The 23,938-nt window shown below is 45.2% G+C and overlaps 1 protein-coding gene across 1 annotated transcript in view; it reads left to right on the top strand.

The window, feature by feature from the left end:
- Positions 1-2,718: 2,718 nt before the first annotated feature.
- Positions 2,719-23,938, top strand: part of SLC16A2 (solute carrier family 16 member 2) — a 476,284-nt gene continuing 455,064 nt past the window's right edge. Inside the window, exon 1 of the mRNA XM_073599494.1 lies at positions 2,719-3,050. Within this exon, the coding sequence (XP_073455595.1) occupies positions 2,753-3,050 (298 nt within the window). The 5' untranslated portion in view covers positions 2,719-2,752. The remainder of the gene's footprint in view (positions 3,051-23,938) is intronic.

The following is a 23,938-nucleotide window of genomic DNA, read 5'->3' on the forward strand; positions in this document are numbered from 1 at the left end:
TGACACTATAAAAAATAAACGAACTAACCTGCGTCACCCGTAACGGTTATACGGTGATCAGTGGTGAAAGGGTTAACTAGGGGGCAATCAAGGGGTTAAAACATTTATTAGGTAGTATATGGGGGTCCCTGTCACTATAAAACGCTGACGGCGAACCTAAATATTTACCTCACTAACTAGCGTCACCAGCGACACTAATACAGCGATCAGAAAAATGATCGCTTAGCAACACTGGTGACAGGGGGTGATCAAGGGGTTAAAACTTTATTAGGGGGGGTTAGGGGGGTACCCTAGACCTAAAGGGGGGTAATACTCACTGTCCCAACACTGTAACTGTCACAAACTGACACTATGCAGTAATCAGAAAAAAAAAAAAAAAAAAAAAAAAAAAAAACCTGCTGGTGTCAGTTTGTGACAGGGGGGGGGGGGGTGATTGGGGGGGGATCGGGGGGCGATCGGGGGGGGGATCGGGGTGTTTTGTATGCCTGGCATGTTCTACTGTGTGTGTAGTGTGTTGTGCACTCACATTGATGTCTTCTCCCCTCGGCGCTGGAACGGAAAATACCGAGCCGAGGGGAGATGACATCATTTTCTTTGCTGCTGTTTAGCATACAGCAGCAAAGGAGTGTTCCCATTGGCCGGCGGCGATCGCGAGGGGGGGGCCACGAACGGATGGCCTCCCCCTCATCTCGGATCGCCGGGGAACAGAACGGGACCGCTTCGGGCACCGGGGGGGGGTCCGATCGGACCCCCCACCCGCGAGAGGCAAATCACGTACATGTACGTGATTTTGCCTGCCCGTGCCGCCTTGCCGACGTAAATCGGCGTTAGGCGGTCCTTAAGTGGTTAATTGCTGGAAGGCTGTCATATGATGTCCTCCCGCACAAGAGCTGCCTCACAAATCGGAGTAAGGGGCAGAGCCCGACCCCTTACCACATGATCAGCTGTCAGCCAATATCAGCTGATCACGTGATGTAAACAGATCGGTAATTGTTTTTTTTTCCCCTCACGTTGAAATAAAAGCTGATCAATGACATCAGTCCCTCACACAGAGAGCCGCGGCTGCCTCATCTGTGCCCACCAGTGCCACCTATCAGTACCCACCAGTACCACCTACTAGTGCCCACAGTGTTACCTACCAGTGGCCACCGTGACACCTACCTTTTGCCCAACAGTGCCACCTATCAATGGCCACCAGTGCTGCCAATCAATGCCACCGATCAGTGTCACCTACCAGTGCCCATCAGTGCCACCCATTGGTGATAATCAGTGCCACATATCAGTGCCCTTCAGTGTCGCCCATTAGTACCAACCATCAGTGCCGCCTATCAATGCCCATCAATGCAGCCACATCAATGAAGGAGAAAATTAACTGTTTTCAAAATTTTATAACAAACTATGAAAGTGTTTTTTTTTCTAAATTTTCAGCCTTTTTTTGTTTTTTTTGCAAAAAATAAAAAACCCAGCAGTGATTAAATACCACCAAAAGAAAGCTCTATTTGTTTCAGAAAAAATGATAAAAATGTCATTTGGGTACACTGTTGTATGACCGCACAATTGTTATTCAAAGAGTGACAGCGCTGAAAGCTGAAAATTGGTCTGGGCAGGAAGGGGGTTTAAGTGCCCAGTAAGCAAGTGGTTAATATTAGGAAGCTTGTATCCCATGGGATTCCATGGTGCCTTCATCCAGGCCCATTTTTCCATTGGCTCTAGGGTGCAGCCTCTGCCATTGCTTGTAAAGGAAACTGGCACTGAAGCTTTGCAGCTTCGCAGCTGCTTCCCTAATGTGTATGCTTGAAGCTCTTTGTGAATGGCCCGACAGCGGCGGAAGGAGAGGGGGCTGAACTCCAGGTGATCTTGTTGTGGTAAGATCTCCTGGAAGTGGGAGTGGGTACCTGTCAAAACCAAGTACCCGCTCCCCCCTGAAAGGTGCCAAATGTAGTATCCGAGGAGGCAGATAAGTGGAGCTTCCTCTTTAATTATGTCTGTGTCCCCGGCAGGGAGATTCATCCCTCTATTTGCTCTGGTGGCCCCTGGGACAGAAAGCTGAAGGGAAAATGCAGACATCTGAGAACAGGAAGTGAGGGGGCATTGTGTTGCAGTGACAACTGTCTGAGAGGAGAGTTCTAGATGCAGGGCAGAAAATCAAGGGAAGTCTCCCTGATAGAACATAGATGAGAAAACAAAAAAATACCTGCAAGAGTTAAATGTGCGCAGAGTCTGGGGGTGCGGGAACAAGGAGCCCCTCAGTCCATGTGACCACTCCCTCTAAGCAGCTTCCAATGGGGACACCAGTCCTAGTGACAACCAGGGATTTCCCTCCTCTTACTTCCTGTTCAGTAATAAGAAGGGATATGAAGGAAAATCTCCCCAGGGGACATACATGGCAGAAGAAAAGCTCAGTCCGTGCTCGGTGTGTTGTGTGGAGAAGACTCGCAGACACATTCACACAGTTGGTGTGGGGGGGGGGGGGGGGGGAAGTTCATCACTGACAACGTCGTTCTCCTCCACAATGAAAGGGGGGCGGGGTCCGCCTCTAATAATATACACGCTCCCGGTGACCCTCCCCGCCGCCCCCAGCACTCTCCTCCGGTGCGGCTCCGCACCGCGTTCTATAGGACAGGTAAGGGGCCCTGTTATTGGCTGACACCTCCCGGAGCAGGTAGAGCGGGGCGGGGCGGAGAGCGGTGGGTGGAGCCAGGAAGGGACGCTGGGCGGGAAAAGGGAGGAGGAGGGGGAGGAGTGCCAAGCCATGGAAGAAGAAACGGAGGAGGACGAGAACCTGCCACCGGGGGAAGAGCAGGGGATGCGGGACAGCCTGCTCGGGGGAACCCCGGAAGGGGTGACAGGAACTGTTGAGGAGCCTGGACGGGGCAAACGGGAGCACGAGGTCCGGGGCAGAGTGCCCGAAGGAGGGTTCGGCTGGGTGGTGGTTCTGGCGGCCACCTGGTGCAGCGGCTCCATCTTCGGCATCCAGAACTCGTTTGGGATCCTGTATGTTATGCTGCTGAAGGAGATGGGAGGTGCCGAGGGACAGGACTTCAAGACAGGTAACACCGTGCGGGACAGCAGAGGGGGGCGGGGGACAACTTCTCTGTGTTATTCTATGACAGGAGCCACGTGCGCCTTATACTCCACTCTACATAGAGGAGGGGACAACACACACACCACACCACACAACACAACCACACACACAACACACACCACACCACACCACACAACACAACACAACACACCCCACACAAGACAACCCCCACACACAACACCACACACACACTCCCCCACCCACACACACCATAGAGGGGGGGGGCAACACACACCCCATACAGGAGGAGGGGGGGGGCAACACACACACACACACTTAGGTTGAAAAAAGACACAAGTTCAACCAAAACAAAAATCAATCCTTTACCCACATTTGATCCAGAGGAAGGCGAAAAACCCCAGGAAAGCATTCTCCAATTTACTACAGCAGGGGAAAAAATTCCTTTCCAATCCCCCGAGAGGCAATCGGATATTCCCTGGATCAACGTTGCCTATAAATGTTGGTGCCCAGTTATATTATGTACATTTAGGAAAGGAATCCAGGTGTTAAAGCAATCTACTAAGCTGACCAGAACCTCCTCTGGAGGGAGTCTATTCCACATTTTCACAGCTCTTACTGTGAAGAAACCTTTCTGTATTTGGAGATGAAATCTCTCTTTCTCTAGATGTAAAGAGTGCCCCCTTGTCCTCAGTGATGACTGTAAAGTGAATAACTCAACACCAAGGTCACTATATGGACCCCCTTATATATTCTCACACTACATAGAGAGGGGGGGGGGGACACAACACACCCCACACTACATAATGGGGGGGGGGGGCACAACATGCCCCACACATAACACCCCCCCCCCCACTGGGGGTACAGACGGGGAGGGTGGGAGCTCGCATCATCCCCCCCCCCCCCCTACAGACTATACTTTGCCCAGTGGACTGACACCGCCACACTGGACACACTGGGAGTACAGACAGGGAGGGCCTCACATCACCTTCTACAAACTATACTGGGGACTGAGACACACACACACACACACACACACACACACACACACACACACACACACACACTTGTGGGTACAGACAGAAGGGGGGTCACCTCCCCATACAGACTATACTGAGCCTAGGGGACTGACACCCACACACTTGTGGGTACAGACAGAAGGGGGGGGGGCTCACTGCACTGTGGGGGGGTGTCAATCTTCTATGCTCGGTGTAGTCTGGCCTCCTACTCCATGTCCCTCTATCTAGCGCTGTGCCAGGGTGTGAGCCCTAGGACTCGGCATAGTCTGTAGTGGATGATGTGAGACCCACTTACCTGTTCCCCCTGGTTGTGTGGGGAGTGTCAGTCTTTAGCGTTCTGTATTGCCTGCCCCCCCCCCCCCCTTTAAGACTGACACTGCCAGGGGCAACAGGGAGCAAGGGGCTCACTTCACCCCCCTACAAACTATACTGAGCCCTGGGAACTGACACCCCCACAGTGCCAGGTGGGTAGATACAGTGCCTTGAAATTTTCCACATTTTGTCATTTACAACCAAAAACATAAGTATTTTATTGGGATTTTTGTGTGGCAGTCCAACACAATGATGAAGGGTTTTCACATTGAAGAGACAGCAGCGGCTCTTTCAGGGAGCTTTGCAGGCGCTATTTTTAGCGCTGTGGCGCCTGCAAGGCACCCCAGTGTGAAAGGTGTCTAATAGTCCTGTGGACAGATTTTCCCACCTGAGCTGTGGCTCTCTGCAGCTCCTCCAGAGTTACCATGGGCCTCTTGGCTGCTTCTCAGATTAATGCTCTACTTGCCCAGCCTGTTGGTTTAGGTGGACGGCCATGTCTTGGTAGGTTTGCAGTTGGGCCATACTCTTTCCATTTTCAGACGATGGATTGAACAGTGCTCCATGAGATGTTCAAAGCTTGGGATATTTTTTTTTTTTTTTTTTTATAACCTAACCCTGCTTTAATCTTCAACTTTTATCCCTGACTTGTCTGGTGTGTTCCTTGGCCTTCATGATGCTGTTTGTTTACCAAGGTTCTCCAACAAACCTGAGGGCTTCACAGAACAGCTGTATTGATAGAGATTAAATTACACACGTGTGGACTCTATTTACTAATTAGGTGACTTCTGAAGGCAATTGGTATCACTAGATTTTAGTTGGGGGTATTGGAGTAACGGGGGATGAATACAAATGCACGCTACACTTTTCAGATATTTGTAAAAAAAAAAAAAAATGAAAACCATTTATCATTTTCCTTCCACTTCACAATTTATGTGCCACTTTGTGTTGGTCTATCACATAAAAATCCCAATAAAGTATATTTACGTACATAATTGGTTGTAATATGACAAAATGAGGAAAATTTTAAAGTGGTATGAATACTTTTTTCAAGGCACTGTGCGGGGGGCAGGCAATACACAGTTCTCATGACTGACACCGCACATACTGCCAGGGGAGTAGATGGGGGGGGGGGGGGGGGGTTGCATCATCCGTACTACAGATTATACTGAGTCCTGGGGGCTCACACACTGACACAGCAGATAGAGGGTGGACGGGAGTATACTGAGACGGTGTGTGATGTCCCCCTAAGCTCACATGAGGCTCTGGGGAAGACTGTTATCTGCCCTTGTGTACATAAAGACTGGATGTGTGCCTGTGTTAAGCTGGCCATACACTATACAACTTTCTGTAAACTGACCACACACATCACAATTGTTCTGTTTCCATTAAATCTCCCCAAAAACTATGTAGTACAAGGACCTATCTGAATACAGATTGAATAGATGAGTTGGGTAGGTCCTCATATTACCGTACATAGATTTGGTAAATTTGGAGTTTGGGGGGGTGGATGCATTTGTAATGTGTATGATGACTCTTATCAAAGCTATGAGAATCTGAAGGTATGCGTCCAGTTTATGCCAAATTGGACAGGCCCTTGTAACATATAGTTTGATTGCAGCTCTAATGGTGGGCATAGACTGATTTTATATATGATTTATAATGAAAATGATTGGTTTTGCTTGAAATCAACAGATAATTGTGTGTGTTTTACATAATCTATCAGGTTCCTATTCATGGATCTGATTGTATCATCCAATTCTGAATAATTTGGTCAGATCATTGCATGAATTGCTAGAATACGACTGTATAGTATGGCCAGCTCTACATAATCTGTAATGTTCCCATTTCTCACCTGAAGGGTTATATGCTCTGCAGGGTTTCTAGATCTCTTCTGAAGTCACTGTAGATGTATGAGGACAGTTATTTGTCATTGTTTACATGGGGACAGTAATACCATGCAGTGTCTGTAGGATGGACTTTCCTTTCCTGTCCCAGGACAGCATCTGTCATTGTATATGGGGCCTGTACATGTATCTCGGTATGTTGCGTAGCTTGTAGGGTTGCTACCTATTTTCTGAAGTCGGTGTAGATGTCCCGGGACCCGTATCTATCATTTCTATACTATGTACTCTCTTTGCCCTACCTCAGGAGTCGTCAGGACCTGTGCTGTCCAGTGCATTTATAATGTAGAAGGATGATATATAGTGTGATTAGGGAACAAATCTCCCTTTTACAGACATAAAATCCATGTATAATTCAGGACAGTAGGGCATATTCATTCCTTGTCTTTTTTTGCAGAGGCCATTACTTCCCATGCACGTTGTCACAAGCACATGCTTTTTACCTGGGCTATAGAACAAAGATTGGGATATCTGCGATGTCGCTTTTACTTTGACATCTCTTATAGATGCAGCATCCTGTGCCCTTCCTGCTGAAGACCAACCTTTTCTCTTTTTGCAAAATAAACAGTCTGTTTTAATTTGTTCCCTCATACATACAAATGTTAGTCTAGTGCTAGGCTGTATAGACGGCTGATGGATCCTTACTATTGCATGCTTCCTATTCATCACTCTTCATGCTGAAATGCAGAATTTGGGCATCATTTTGCAGTGATCAGGAGGATGTTGACAAGCACACGTGTGTGTGTGTGGTGTTTTTTTTTTTTGTCCCCCCCCCCCCCCATAATCATCTTTAGTATTGCCAAAACTATGTAGAGCATGGTCCAGCCTGGTTGAATATAAACTGAATCTATTGTTTAGGTAGGTCTTCACATTGTTTGCAGATCTGAAGGAGATTGTACAATCAGATTGTGATCTGTGTGGCCATCTTTAGATAACTTACTGCATTTTCTTTGTCGCTACTCTATGGCATGCTAAGCTTCATTCAGATGAGTGCTTGCATGCAGGCTGCCTTTTTGTTTTTGCACCAATATCTGCCCCCAGCTGCCATCGGACACCCTATAGAGGTGGATGCAGATGTCATGGTTGCACGGACACAGCCACATATCAAAATTTGACAGCAATGCAGGGGCAGCTAATCCAGGCCAAATGCAGGCAGTGTGTTCCCCGGGCCATTCAGCTGCTCCTGCATCAAATTTTGACATGCAGCTGTGTCCATGCAGCCACTGTATCTGCATCCAACTCTATAGGATGCCTAAATGTGGGACAGATACCAGTGCACATCTGAAGTAAGTCTAAGCGTCATTTCATCATAGTGACTGTAGGTGGCTGTTTTTGACTTGCGTTTTGTGTTTTTTTTTTTTGTTTTGTTTTTTAGGTATACTTTTTGTGAATTGATTCTTGAGGTTTTCACTGCGCCATTTATACATGTACTACTACCACCCATGGATGAACATATTCAAGGAAAATTACTATGTCTCATATGCATGATGTTTAATGGCTTGTGTAAACTAAGTATGTCCTCAATATTCTTATACGTATTATATTTTAATGGTGTTTTTGCAAGCGGGAAATGTATTCAACTGAAAACGAGCAGAATGGTCACATCTTGCTGCATCATCCTTATCCCAGTATTTGTAAAAAGGTCTGTGTATGTTACTGATAACCAAGTCCCATAGTAGTATGAAGAACAGGGATTGGTTACCATGGGCAACACAGTTCTTGCTTCAGATCTTTCTATAAATGAGGCTCATTGACTGACTGTTTCACCTAAATTCTTGTATTGGTCGCATTTTATAACTTTGCGTTTAAAAAAAAAAAAAAAAAAAAAAAAAAAAAACTTAGAGAAACTCCAGGTAGACAGCTTTTTAACAGCTGCTGTGGGGGAAAAAAAAATTACCACGGTTGATGTTTATCCTAGGTCCAGGGATTGCACCTCAGAAGGGTAAAAGTCATACATCAAGCTGGCTAGTACACATACTGTGCATCTGGAAAATATTCACAGCGCTTCATTTTTTCCACATTTTGCTATATTACAGCCTTATTCCAAAATTAATCAATACATTATTATCCTCCATTCTATAAACACCCTCATAATGACAACGTGAAAGAAGTTTGTTTGAAATCTTTGCAAATTTATTAATAAAAAACGAAAAAAGACCACATGTACATAAGTATTCACAGCCTTTGCTTCAATACTTTGTTGAAGTACCTTTGGCACCAATTACAGCCTCATGTCTTTTTGAGTATGACGCTACAAGCTTGGCACACCTGGTTTTTAGGCAGTTTTTCCCATTCTTTGCAGGACCTCCCAAGCTCCATCAGGTTGGGTGGGGAGTATTGCTGCACAGCAATTTTCATATCTCATTAGAGATGTTCAATCGGGTTCAAGTCTAGGCCACTCAAGGACATTCCCGAAAGTGTCCTGTAGCCACTCCTTTTATCTTGGCTTTGTCCTTAGGGTCGTGTCCTGTTGGAAGATGATCCTTCGCCCGAGTCTGAGGTCCGGAGCATTCTTGAGCAGGTTTTCATCAAGGATGTCTCTCTACTGTATTCATCTTTCCCTCAATCCTGACTAGTCTCCTAGTTCCTGCCACTTAAAAACATCCCCACAGCATGATGTTGCCACCACCATGCTTTACTGTAGGGATGGTATTGGCCAGGTGATAAGTGGTGCCTGGTTTCCTCCAGACATATGATGCTTGCAATTCAGGCCAAAGAGTTCAATATTTTGTTTCCTAAAACCAGAGAGTTTTGTTTCTCATGGTCTGAGGCCTTCAGGTGCCTTTTGGCAAACTCCAGATGGACTGTCATGTGCCTTTTACTGAGGAGTAGCTTCCATCTGGCCACGCTACCATACAGGCTTGATTGGTGGAATGCTGCAGAGATGGTGGTGGTTTTTTTTTTTTTTTTTTTTTTTTTCTGTAAGGTTCTCTTCTCTCCACAGAGAAACGCTGGAGCTCTGTTAGTGACCATCGGGTTCTTGGTCACCTCCCTGACTAAGGCCCTTCTCCCCGATTTGCTCAGTTTGGCTTGCTCTAGGAAGAGTCCTGGTGGTTCCAAACTTTTCTTCAGTTTGCGGATGATTGAGACCACTGTGCTCATTTGGACCTACAATGCTGCAGACATTTTTCTGTAAACCCCCTCCCTGCCAGATCAGTGCCTCGATACAATCCTGGCTCGGAGGTCTACAGATAATTCCTTGGACTTCATGGCTTGGTTTGTGCTGACATGCACTGTTGACTGTGGGACCTTATGTAGACAGGGGTGTGTGCCTTTCCAAACCATGTCCAATCAACTGAATTTACCACAGGTGGACTCCAAGTTGTAGAAACATCTCAAGGATGATCAGTGGAAACAGAATGCACCTGATCGCAATTTTTGTGGCAAAGGCTGTGAATACATATGTACAGGGTGTTTGTTTTGTTGTTTTTTCCTTAAGGCTGGGTTCACACTGGTCCGACAAACGCTCCGACATTGGGAGCTCATGTCGCATGACGTGTGAAATTTAATGTTTCCCTATGGGAGCCGTCCTAACTGGTCCGATACAAGTCGTTCCGACTTTAGAAATGCTCCCTGTACTACTTTGGTCCGACTTTGATCCTACTTCAGCCTATTGACTATCATTGAAGTCGGATCAAAGTCGGATTGCCGTCTCGCATGATCCGACTTCGGCACGCGACTTGTGCTTAGATCATCTTGAGGGGGAACTCCGCGCCAAATTTTAGATAAAAATCCGGCATGGGTTCCCCCTCCAGGAGCATACCAGGCCCTTGGGTCTGGTATGGAACTTGAGGGGAACCCCCTACGCTGAAAGAGCGGCGTGGGGGGTCCCCCCAATCCATACCAGACCCTTATCCGAGCACGCAGCCCGGCCGGACAGGAATGGGGGGGGGGGGGAGGAGCGAGCGCCCCCCCCCTCCTGAACCGTACCAGGCCGCATGCCCTCAACATGGGGGGTTGTTGCCTTGGGGAGGGGGGCGCGCTGCGGCCCCCCCACCCCAAAGCACCTTGTCCCCATGTTGATGAGGACAAGGGCCTCTTCCCGACAACCCTGGCCGTTGGTTGTCGGGGTCTGCGGGCGGGGGGCTTATCGGAATCCGGGAGCCCCCTTTAATAAGGGAGCCCCCAGATCCCGGCCCCCCACCCTATGTGAATGAGTATGGGGTACAGCGTACCCCTACCCATTCACCTAGGAAAAAAGTGTCAATTTAAAAAAAAAAACACTACACAGATTTTTAAAGCATTTTATTAGACAGCTCCGGGGGTCTTCTTCCGACTTCGGGGGTCTCTCCGGTTCTTCTCCACGCTCTCCGGATCTTCTGCCGGGCTCCTCCGCTCTCTTCTGCTCTTTTGCCGCTCTTTTGCTAAAGCGGAGGAGCCTGGTCTTCAATCTTCTGCCTTCTGCCTTCTGCCCTCTTCTCCTGATGTTGACACGACGCTCTCTGGGGCTAGAATGCTCTCTGTGCGCTCTGCTCTGACTTATATAGGCGGTGACCCTGCCCCCTTATGCCGTCACAGTCCCTGGGCATGCTGGGACTGTGACGTTTTAGGGGGCGTGGTCATCACCCGATGACCACGCCCCCTTATGCCGTCATAGTCCCAGCATGCCCAGGGACTGTGACGGCATAAGGGGGCGGGGTCACCGCCTATATAAGTCAGAGCAGAGCGCACAGAGAGCATTCTAGCCCCAGAGAGCGTCGTGTCAACATCAGGAGAAGAGGGCAGAAGATTGAAGACCAGGCTCCTCCGCTTTAGCAAAAGAGCAGAAGAGAGCGGAGGAGCCCGGCAGAAGATCCGGAGAGACCCCCGAAGTCGGAAGAAGACCCCCGGAGCTGTCTAATAAAATGCTTTAAAAATCTGTGTAGTGTTTTTTTTTTAAATTGACACTTTTTTCCTAGGTGAATGGGTAGGGGTACGCTGTACCCCATACTCATTCACATAGGGTGGGGGGCCGGGATCTGGGGGCTCCCTTATTAAAGGGGGCTCCCGGATTCCGATAAGCCCCCCGCCCGCAGACCCCGACAACCAACGGCCAGGGTTGTCGGGAAGAGGCCCTTGTCCTCATCAACATGGGGACAAGGTGCTTTGGGGTGGGGGGGCCGCAGCGCGCCCCCCTCCCCCAAGGCAACAACCCCCCATGTTGAGGGCATGCGGCCTGGTACGGTTCAGGAGGGGGGGGGGGCGCTCGCTCGTCCCCACCCCCATTCCTGTCCGGCCGGGCTGCGTGCTCGGATAAGGGTCTGGTATGGATTGGGGGCGACCCCCCACGCCGTTTTTTCGGCGTAGGGGGTTCCCCTCAAGGTCCATACCAGACCCAAGGGCCTGGTATGCCTCTGGAGGGGGAACCCATGCCGGTTTTTTATTTAAAATTTGGCGCGGAATTCCCCCCTAAAGATTCATACCAAACACAGTGCTGGCATTGGCGGGGATCCAAGTCGGATCCCCGTTCATTGAAAGTCGGACACATGCCGGCTTCATGTCGCAGGGCAAAGTCGGATCCAAAGTAGGACGGCTGTCGTGTCGCACCAGTGTGAACCCAGCCTAATTTGCAAAGATTTCAAACAAACTTCTTTCACGTTGTCGTGTATTGTTTGTAAAATTTTGAGGAAAATAATGAATTTAATCCATTTTTAAATAAGGCTGTAACATAACAATGTGAAGCACTGTGAATACTTTCCAGATGCACTGTATATTGGTACCTCTGGCCCGCCACTACTGTAGTTCCCTTGTCCATTCACAGAACATCTTTTTACTCTGTCATTCTATCCACCCCTTCTCTCACCTTGTCCATTCATACATAGTAACACCTTTATGTTCTGTGATTGGAGGGGGGGCACTAGAGCAAACCATAGCTCTCATAGCAGCACTGGGCTGGAAGCACAGTGATTTGTGTGCTATCTGGCCTAAATGTATGACTTTTAGCCTAGGTTCACATATGTGCGATCTCAGACATCCCATGTGATTTGCACTCGCACCGCAGGTGCCGAGCACATGCGATGTCTGTGTAGTAAGAGTTCAGCCATACATTTGTATGGCTGAACTCTCATAGGATGTGCAGGGACTTTTTTTCTTGCTCATGTGATCTGATTCATGTGCAAGTTCACGCTTCGATCTGTGAACCGATCTGGGGGTGTCATTAACAATGTATTGACACCCACAGCGGTTCAGAGGGCAGTGTGAACTGCCTGTGGGAGAGATGCTATGCGGGAAGTGGCTATGTAATCTCGCTGGTTCCTGCATCACACAAATGTGAACCTAGTCTGACTCTTCAAAGCAGTGATCTGAACCTGGGATAACAAAAAAAACAAAAAAAAACCCTGTAATTTCCATTTCTTGTATCAGAAATATGTAGTTTGTCTTATTCATACATACCAGTAACTCCCTGCCTGAGCTGGGATTCTGCTGAATCTCATTCTTCCATAATTACAAGACCATTATTTAATCAGATAGGTAACTTATTTCATGTCCCGTGCTGTGACCACGTTCAGCATAAATCTATTTACTGATGTGAGGTGATACCATCTGCTGTCCAACAAGACAGATGGTGGACTCCCATTAGTAAAAATGCACCATGCAAGTGGGTACTCCTGCCCCCGTTGTGCTATAGTATTAAGTGAAAGCTGAGCTCCTTCTTCCTATTCATGTACCAGGGGCCTCTGACTATACCTGTAATCTCCACCGACATTAGGTGATTACCTGCCTATCCATATATTTATGTGCTTATAGCACTAGCACATGTTTAGTCAAGGAACATTGGTCCAGATTATATGTATGTATACATTTTACAGTGCTGCTGTTTTGGGATTTGTTTAGCAATAAAATGTATGGTGACAGAGGCTTTACTGTGCAATTACAGTAACTCACTTTTATTGTAGAAGTGATAACGATTAACAGTTATTTGCAAAGTTGCATGGTATTCCTTTGTGTGCTTTCTCAAACTTGGCTTAAATTTTTTTTTTTTGGTTCCCCATAAGCGATGCCATCATAGAGGAAATCCTTGATCAATGCACCACATTACTCTGACATTCAAAAGCTAAGTATAAAAATATCAGTTTGTTGCTTTTCTTTACAGTAGGACAGAGGACTAGATTTCAGTCCTATCTAATAAATACAGGGTCCAGGCTTTAGATGTCTGACTCAGGCTAGTTGGCCACCTGCCTTATATCTTCACTGTCCAATTTAATTGCATCAAAGTAAACAGCAGAATGCCACAGAGCTAGAGGTAGGGTGCTCATATGCAGCCTGATCTTTGAAAGTCTTGCAATTTGTGCAAGAAGACCCCTTCTTCCCTTTTTTTTTTTTTTTTTTTTTTTTTTTTTTTTTTGTCCCCCACCCCCGAGCATTAGGAAAACTTGGGTTTTAAGAATATGTGCACTCTGAGGCAAGCACACTCAAGCCGTCAGATTGTATGAGGATCTATCTGTATGTTTGCTTTTATGAGCCAAGTTAATTGTGATTTCATGATGTGATTACATAATAGGGTTGTCACGATGCCACTTTTTAAGACCGAGTACAGGTACCAATATTTTTTTCTACGGTTGTGTGACAGTGGCACTAATATGCAGCGTAGAGTGTGTGTATTTATCTCTATCCTAGGGTAGGAAGGCTTTTGGTGAGATGTCTAAACAGTGTGATCGGAGGGACACTCGGGAACAATCGGTGCAGGGGAAATTATAATCACTGATCTCCCTGTGTGCTTCTCCCACCTCTTCGTGGCTTTCAGCTGCTTTATTGAAAGCCACACAGGGAGATCAGGGATTATAACTTCCCCGCCGCCACCGCACCGTTTGTTCGAGTGTCCAGGTATCGGATTAGGCATCGGGAGCATTTGGACGAGTACAAGTACTCCCTGAAAATACTCGGTATCGGAACAACATTCATTCATTCCACACTTGTTTTGCAGAGAAACAGTCCTGTAAACCATATGCTATTTAAAGCAGTTGTTAACCTAATAAAAAAAATAAAGATCCTGTTCCTTTAAAAGCATGTTATACAGTGCTTGTGCTGTGTAATTTTGCCCCCTGTAATACCTGACTGAGCCTGCCAGTTTCTGCCCGCCCCTCTGTACGCTGACCACGGTGAGCAGATTAAATCTGTCTGTGTGTGTGGTGTGGGTTTTTTTTTTTTTTTTTCTTTTATATATTTAGATATCTATCTATTGCTGCCCATACAGCGAACCAACAGGTTCACTTAATTGACACCCTCCCCAGCATTTACATGATTGCCTTACTTTCTCTCTTCTCAGCACTCCATTTTTGGCATTCAAGCTATGCATTGTGACCAAATCGCTAGTAAAAGGCTTGATTTAAATCCTAGTTTTTAAAGAGCGACTGTCATCTCTGTCCCGCAGTGGCTCCTCTTCTGACCCGCTGTTGACTCACTGACAGTCCTAATCACTTTAATGGGACATCTGGTGATACGGCAGTGACACATCAAGGAGAGGGATGTGGCAGCAGCAGATGAGTGGATGCCCACTAACGGGCGCTGCCATGATGGATCTGAAATGACAGGTGCTCTTTAAATATATTCTTAATGGTAGTTGGAATCTTTAATATTTGCAAACAAAATCAAGGTTTCCTATTTAGATAATAAGCTGTCAGATTAGTAAAACAGCGATATCTGAACCGATTTAGTCATACAGTTTTTAGTGTACATGGATTTGCCAATGCAAATCCATGTACATGTGTGAATGCATCAATGCAGTGCCTGTTATCTCAGCTTGCAGAGCTTGGATTCATTGAATGAGTTTACCAAAAATGATAATATTGCAGACTATACAGCCTCATGCTATATAACTAAGCTCCGTTTTCATGCTGAGTAAACTAAATTATTAATGTATCTTAAAGGGAAAGCCAGCTTTAAATAGATTTTTACTCCAAAAGCATTTTATTAAATTTGATTAAAAAAATCAAAACTAATCAAATCAAAATCGCGCCCCTTTTGTTTTTTTTTTTTTTTTTTTTTTTTTTTAATATCCAGGTGGAAGGAGTAACTAGGAATTAAAAATATATAGCGGCTTGATGTTCTAAAATCATTTGTAAAATAAAACTTTTAAAAATGTAATGCGGAAAGTATTATAATAAAAAACAGAATACCATGACTTAAAGAAGAGTTCCACCCATAAAATGAACTTTACATAAATCGACAGCATTCACCCTCCGCATCAACATTTGGAAAATGTATTTACATTTTTTTCTGTAGCTGCTGTTGCTACGGGATCCTTTCTATTCTGCCAACTCCAGTCCGTGGCCATTGACGTAATTTCCCTCAGCGCCTGTGGTCCTGGGAGATGTGTGTCATCCTTTCCAAGGAGGAGTTGGTGGGCAGTGCCAAGGGCTAGCATCGCGTTATTTAGAAACCAGAAATGACGTGAGCAAAGGTCACTGCCCATCAGAATATACAACTGAAGTGAAGTTGTGTCCTGATCATCTTGGTACACCCGCACTCATCCATAGTAAGCCTAGAGTTTAGAAGTTGGCAAGCGGACATTTTTATACACGCACCGGAGTCTTTCTTTTCAGTTATTAACAGTAAACTCTGCTTATGTAGTGAAATACAGTGTGTGTGTATAAGCTGAGATTACTGATAAAAATAACTGTGAAAAGCAAGACTCCAGTAGGTGTATAAAGATGTCCGCTTGCCAACTTCTAACTCTAGGCCTACTGCGGACAAGTGTGGGTGTACCAAGATGGCAGCGACGCAACGTCCCTTCGGTTGCATATTCTGATTTGCATCCTGCATCACCATATGCCGGAAGAGACTGCTAGTGGGCTTCACATGCCCACAGTAGCGATGTAAGCGCTCTGCACATCAGGACTAAACAGTCAGTTTAAAAACCGTGAATTGAGTGGCAATATGTTAAATGGCATGTATTTTAATATAGTGTGTGTGTAAAAAAAAAAAAAAAAAAAAAAAAAACACGGAGTTCCATTCCACCCAGAATTTAACGCCTACTTCAATATACCAGAAAAGTGAAAAAAGCCTCAGTTTTTAAGCACTTTCAGCAGATTTTGCCCCTTGAGTATGCAGCTTCTTTTTATCTTTTAAACCTCGCCTGTGTTTCAGTTTGAGATGATCCCTTGACCTCTGCCCCCTCTGTATGAGGGTAGCTCCTTACTCTTGCAGCATCTTATGGAGCTAGTCTTGAAAGCATGGACTGGCATTGTTCTCCTGCACTGTGTGCATTAATAGAAACCTACAGCCCTGTAGCCTAGGATTGCAAGATACTCCCCTGCTTTCCCTCTTTTCCCAAACTGACTGCATGGAGGTTTCACTGTCCACTGTTAACTCCAGTGTAGGCCTGACAGGAATGCAGCATTGAGTGGTAAACTACAAGAGCTGGGGTAAGAATGACTGGGGAATCTATCTTTTATTGTATTCAGTGTGTTTATTAAGGTGAGAACACCTGGCAGTCACTAACCAGCCAACCCCCCACCCGTTTTACTTACCTGAACCCCTTAATTCAGTCGGCGGAGACGCGCTGTCTTTCCAATTCCAATGATGCGGGGACGAGTCCGACATTTTGTGTCTATAGATGCAAATGCTGGACTCAGGAGCACTCCTGCTTCTCCTAGGGGGTTATCTGAGGCGGGGAGGAGCCGTGAGAGCTGCCAGGGGACCCCAGAAGAGGAAGATCGGGGCCACTCTGAAAAAAAAAAAGCCTTTTACAGTCACTTTAAAGTGAACCGTTTAGGTTTAGGAGATATCCCCTGTATTTGCATGTGCCACATCGGCACATGCGCACTGAAGCAATGGCACGTACGTGGTCTAAAATCTATATTGTCTATTAACAGGAAGAGGAAAGATACGTTTTTACTCATAAATAGGTTATTGTAAAAAAAAATCTGCAGACATTTGCTGCAGACCTCACATTTTTGTCAAGATCTTAATCTAGCATGGTCTAGCTTTTACCACTGTACCAGGTCACAATTCCACTGACAAAGCAAATTTTTGTTGAAATACAGCCAGCGTGTCCTTTCCACTGTCTTAATTAACCATTAAACTAGTCTAAAATGTTCATGTGAGGCTTTACCTGAAATATGGGAGCTCTTTTTTACTGAACTGATGTTGCATGCTCCAAGACTGTATTACTTCTCTTTACTTCACTAAATTAAAAATCCCAGGAGCAGAAAGGGTGCCTATAGTTGTCAAAACAATTTCATTAACCAGATTTGTGAGCAGCCAACAGTTGGCCCGTTAAAGCCTCATGTACACTGCTGCTGGTAAACGGACATTCAGAAGCAGTTGGATGCTTTATCTTATGTATACATGTACACAGGTTCGATTTAATGACGTTTTTTGGCAGTTGCGCTTTTCTTTGAAGGCAAAAAGAATTCCGACATTTCAGACTTTAAACGCGGTACCTCACGCTTAGCTGTGTTTTGTTTACAGGCGTTTTTTCTTTTTTGGCTATTTTGAAGAAGAAAAAAATTGGTTTTGGTTTGTTTTTTTGTTGTTGTTGGTTGTTTGTGGGGTTGTGTTTTTTTTTTTTTTTTTTTTTTTTTTTTTTTTTTTTTTTTTTTTTTTTAATGCTTTAACGCAAACGAGGCAAAACGGACATTTTAAATGTGGGTTATTATCTGTCAAGTTAAATCGTTCAGGAGAGGTTGTGTAAACGTCTCGTGTACATTAAGCTTAAGTCTGTCATGATTCCGAAGGGGAAGTCCAAAATAAGGGAATGGAGGGGGATAGGAAGGGTACGCCAAATGTATATTAGGGAGGGTTGAGGGTGTATAGGATATAAAGGATTACTCGACTGTTCAATGTAAGTGGCATCAATAAGAACCTCTCAAATCTATGCCAACGCTAGAAGTGTGTGTGTGTGTGTGTTTTTGTTTGTTTTTTTTTTTTTTTTTTTGTTTTTTTTTTCCCACTGGAGAGTACGTGTCAGCCAGAAGAGCTAACTTCACCTAAAGGTCTCCTCTCTGACATTCAGTATTGTTGGGAGTCCTGGCTGGTGCTTTAGAGCAGGTATACAGGTTATGGCTGCATTCACCAGATGTATCCAATACATTTTATTTATTTTTTTTTTATATTTTTTTTAAATACATCTTGCATTGGACCAGATTTTTGTGTAATATGAAGAAGACTGGTCCCTGTAGTCGGTAAGTTTGCTATTGTCTACGATCTGGTTCATGCTGCTCTCTAGAAATGGTAGCATTTGAGGCACTCAGATGTTTAGCGAGGAGCCCTTGCTATCTATCGCATCTCCAGGACTTGTTCAACATTTTGAGAAAGAAAATGCACATAGCACAGCGGGGACTCCACTATACCATTGTGTTAGCAATTTGTATCCTGCTTCCTGATATGCGCTACTATCTGGGGAATGGCAAGTGAATTGAAATCTGTATTTGTTCAGGTGAAAAATTTAGATCCTCGGATCTGGGAAATCTTTCATATAACTTGCTGGAAATTGATTTTGACCACATTGGATCGTACAGTGCCTCATCGACTCTGCCAAACCTGGACGGTTCCAATTGAATGCCCCTATCGTCCACATAGAAGTGAAATGGGCCCATTCAGAGTTCTAAGACTGGAAAGGCCCCAGGTCCAGATGGTCACATTTTAAAGCCTAACTCCATGCTTTAGAGAACTTTAAGGCCGGGTTCACATATGCAGGTTTCCCTGCACCCAATTTTCATGACAGAGTGTAACCGGCTCTCAATGGAGCTGATTCACACAGCTCCAAGGTGGCCACAGTCCGCATTTAAAGGTCCTGTGTGTCTTTTGGTTCCGATTCAGGTGTGAATCGGACAGTAATTTGGACCTGAATCGGTGAACAGGGATGCACTGGACCCCATGCTGTAAACTGTGTGTGTGGGGGGGGGGGGGTTTATATACTTTGGTTTTCCTTCTCACTTTATTTTGACATGGGATGAATGTATGCACTGATTTTGTTTCATTAAGTGACTGCCGGGGGACTTGATTTTGGGACTGTGATATCAAGATGAACAGTAGCTTGCTTGCTTCCTAGCTGAATAAAGTAATGAAGTAATGTGGTTCATTAACAGAAGAGAACTTTGCAGTTTTTTAATTTCTTTACACTAGATTCTTATCAGACCTTCCTATTTCTGCAGAACATCACTGCACAGACCTGGCCTATGGGCACAGAGTATTGCTGAGAAGGCTGTAACCAAGCCATGGCCAAGGAAGACTGACGCTCACATTAGGATATGTCTTAATTACTATAACTAGGTTTGGGAGGGTGCGGAACAGTGGAATAAAGCACTTTATTCTACACATTAAGATAACAAACCTGTGTGCAGCAGCCCCCTTGCTACTTACCTGAGCCTCATCTCAATCCTTGGCCTTCCCGGACTCTCCATCATGATTGGCTAAGACACCTCAGCAGTGCCATTGGCTGCTCCTGCTGCTGTCAGTTCGCCAATGAAGAGAGCGGGGCTGAACCGCGTCTCAGTCTCTGAATGAGAGAGAGAATTTACTCAGTGAAACTTATAACATCCAAGTGAACATGTGGCAATATCACCTTCTCCACAAATGTGGCTTGTATGGGAGGGTTGTAAGAAAGTCACTCCTCAAAGGCCACACAGTCAGGACTGAGCTTTGCCAAAACGCACCTTGAAGATTCTGAGGTCACGTGGAAAAGGGTGTTATGGTCAGATGAGTGAAAATTAATCCTTTGGCCTTAACACCAAATGTTATGTCTGACGGAAATCCAGTACATCTCACCATCCAAATAACACCATTCCTACAGTAAAGCATGGAGGTGGTAATATCCTGTTATGGGGGTGTTCCTCTGCAGAAGGTACGGTCACCATCAAATTTAACTGAACTTGAGCAGTTCTGCAAAGAGTGGGCAAATGGCTAAACATCTAAGTCTCTAGATGTGAAACGTTAATAGAGACCTAGCCCAACAGACTAAAGGCTGTAATTAAAGCAAAAGGTGGTTCAACAAAATATTGACACAAGGGGGTGATCCTTTTTCCAACTCATTTATTTATTGCTGAGGAGTATCCAGGTCATTCTCCATCGAAAAGACAAAACAAAAAAAAAAAAACAGATGGTCAGTCAAATTGTTAATGAAAGATAGAAAATACTTTTTTATTTGCCAGAAACTAATCAATCTTTTACCTTTTTTCCACCTATGCTATAGCCGAAAGATTGCTACAGCGTCGGCTCACATTGCTGGTAGGGTGGCTATGGACGCCCTCCTGCGATTGCGCTAACCGCACGTCCCCTGCGGTGTGCATCAGCAGGGATCTGTGATTCGGACACAGCTGATCACAAATTTTTAACCAAATCTTCTTTTTTTCTTCTTTTTGGTCTTGTGTTTAGCAAAAAATAAGAAACCCGGTGGTGATTACCACCAACAGAGAGCTTGATATATAGAGATATAGATATATACAGTGTTGCATGACCATGCAATTGTCATTCAAAGTGTGACCGCGCTGAAAACTGGCCCGAGCAGGAAGGGCGTCAAAGTGCTCAGTAGGCAAGTGGTTAAGAATAGTGATCGTGTAATTTTGGTTCCTTTTTTAAATCGTGATTGCAGAAATAGCCCAAATGGCCCTGATCAAAAGTTAACATATACTGGAGTGTTTGGCCTTGGTACAGACACACAAGGTGACACACAGGTTAAAATGGCAGTTAGGGCCTGGTTCACACACATGCAGTTTGCATATTCCAGGTGCATTTTGTTTTCCATAAAATGCACAGATATGAACGTTGCCTATAGGAAATGATGTTAAATGGACTTTAGTGGGTTTCTGCAAAACTGAAAATGCACTAATGCATAGTTGTAATAGCATAGCCATATCTGGCTTTTTAAATTGCATTTAGCGTCTGTGATTGTCAATGAGTTTGTTAGCTTTCACGTGGATGCACTGAGCCGGCTAGATGCCAAGCCATGTGGGCTAGAAAAGAACTGCCAAAAGACCCGCGTAACTACTTTTATAAAGATGAAAAAAGAATAGCAAAAAAGATCCAAAGCCTTGAATATGCCAGTCAGTTCTCTTGATCACTTAATATGAAGTGGAAAATTTGGGGATCTCTTGATACAAAGCGAAGGTCAGGTAGACCAAGAAAGATTGCAGCCAGAAGAATTTGTTCCAGGTACAAAGAAAAACCCACAGGTAACCTCAAATACAAGCTGCTCTGGAAAAATGTTGGTGTGGTTGTTTGAAGGAGCACAATAAGCTACATGGCTGAGTTTCCAGAATGACGCCTTTACTATGAAAATGTTACAATATGCCTGGAAACACCTTGATACGCCTCACAGCTTCTGGCAGACTAATCTGTAGTGACAAGTCCAAAATGGAAAAAAATTGGAGATAGAAAGCAGGACTTTGTGTGAGGCATGTTGGTGAATGGGTCCACATAGCAAAAAATGTTGGGAGGGAATATCTGAGATAGTTCCTATATTGAGTGATGATACCACAATATATATTACAAGAAAAATGATATATATTTTAATAAAAACAAATGAAAGACAAATTACAATGTAAAAAAAATATACATTAGAACTACAATGAGGCATGTTAGCATACGTCAGTTTACAGACATAATTGGAATATTAATTGTACATATACATGTTACAATGAGATGGTATATAGTACAGTAGATAAAAGTATGCATCAATAGATGTTAACTCTACGCGTTTCTTGGCTTGGAACCAATCGTCAGGAGTCTGATGCAGTATAGCTACATTGAAGAAATAACTGTGTGTCAATAAAAGTGTGGAAAAATGGACACCAAAAAATGCAAATATGTTTTGATATACTCACAAAAAATGCATGGGTGGATGATGACCCATACATTGTGGTGCAATGTTGGCCCGGGTATACTGACTCTCCCCCGGGGTTGAGGCAGAGAGCACGCTACACAAGACCATCGGCCCCGACCGACAAAATGGCCGGAGCACCTGCAAGGGCCACCAAGAGGGAAGGTGACGAGGCCCAGGAAATGGAAAACACACTGGGAATGAAAAAGGGGGGATAATTGAGTGTCAGTGACATAGGTGAGAAGTGAGTAGTGAAGGTAGGAAGAGGGACAGGAGATAGGACCCAAAGTGTGCATGGATGTGGAAATGTGGGAAACCCAAGACCAAGGGAAGGGATGTGTGGGGCAGAAAGTGAATGTGCAAAGTGGGAAGCCACTGTAGGGGTCAGTGGAGGATTGTGAGAGTGTACAGGGGGAGTTACCTGTAGTGAAACTGCCGGGCCAGGTGACGTGCCCCAAGGAGACATGATGAGCGCTCGAGGTGCCCGGCCAGTGACGGCCGTTTTAAAGCCGAGGGCTAGGGGCGCGCTCACGCCAACGTCATGAGCAGGCGTGATGACGTGAGGGGGGCGGGAAGCCAGAGACAACGTACAGCCAGCCTCCCAACCCCGCAACGCCAAAGCCATAGATGGTGATTCACCAAAGAGGCTCCGCCTCTGACAGCCAGAGGCGGGACCTGGGAATCATGACGCCGATGCGTCGAGGCCAGGGCCCGCCCCCGTCAAGGTAGGACGGGTAGCGGGTCGTGGGCTGGACGCAATGCAACCCCGGAAGAGGACCAGATAGGTCCCGGGACCAACTACACCAAGGGGTAATGAAAACATAATATGCATGAGTAAGGAGAATAAAAATGTAAATATTATGAAAATAGAAAGAAAAATAAATAATAATAATACAGTGGCTTCCCACTTTGCACATTCACTTTCTGCCCCACACATCCCTTCCCTTGGTCTTGGGTTTCCCACATTTCCACATCCATGCACACTTTGGGTCCTATCTCCTGTCCCTCTTCCTACCTTCACTACTCACTTCTCACCTATGTCACTGACACTCAATTATCCCCCCTTTTTCATTCCCAGTGTGTTTTCCATTTCCTGGGCCTCGTCACCTTCCCTCTTGGTGGCCCTTGCAGGTGCTCCGGCCATTTTGTCGGTCGGGGCCGATGGTCTTGTGTAGCGTGCTCTCTGCCTCAACCCCGGGGGAGAGTCAGTATACCCGGGCCAACATTGCACCACAATGTATGGGTCATCATCCACCCATGCATTTTTTGTGAGTATATCAAAACATATTTGCATTTTTTGGTGTCCATTTTTCCACACTTTTATTGACACACAGTTATTTCTTCAATGTAGCTATACTGCATCAGACTCCTGACGATTGGTTCCAAGCCAAGAAACGCGTAGAGTTAACATCTATTGATGCATACTTTTATCTACTGTACTATATACCATCTCATTGTAACATGTATATGTACAATTAATATTCCAATTATGTCTGTAAACTGACGTATGCTAACATGCCTCATTGTAGTTCTAATGTATATTTTTTTTACATTGTAATTTGTCTTTCATTTGTTTTTATTAAAATATATATCATTTTTCTTGTAATATATATTGTGGTATCATCACTCAATATAGGATCTATCTCAGATATTCCCTCCCAACATTTTTTGCTATGTGGACCCATTCACCAACATGCCTCACACAAAGTCCTGCTTTCTATCTCCAATTTTTTTGCACAATTTGGGATGGAGGCATGCTGGTGCATATATACAAAAATAAGTGGACAGGTCACAACCCCAATTTTAAAAAGTCCAAAATGGAGCTTTATGGTCACAACCATAAGTGCTATGTTTGGAGAGGGGTCAACAAGGTACCCACTGTGAAGCATGGTGGTGGCTCACTGATGTTTCGGGGGGGATGTGA

Source organism: Aquarana catesbeiana, linkage group LG09, assembly GCF_042186555.1.
Source record: "Aquarana catesbeiana isolate 2022-GZ linkage group LG09, ASM4218655v1, whole genome shotgun sequence".
Taxonomy (NCBI): domain Eukaryota; kingdom Metazoa; phylum Chordata; class Amphibia; order Anura; family Ranidae; genus Aquarana; species Aquarana catesbeiana.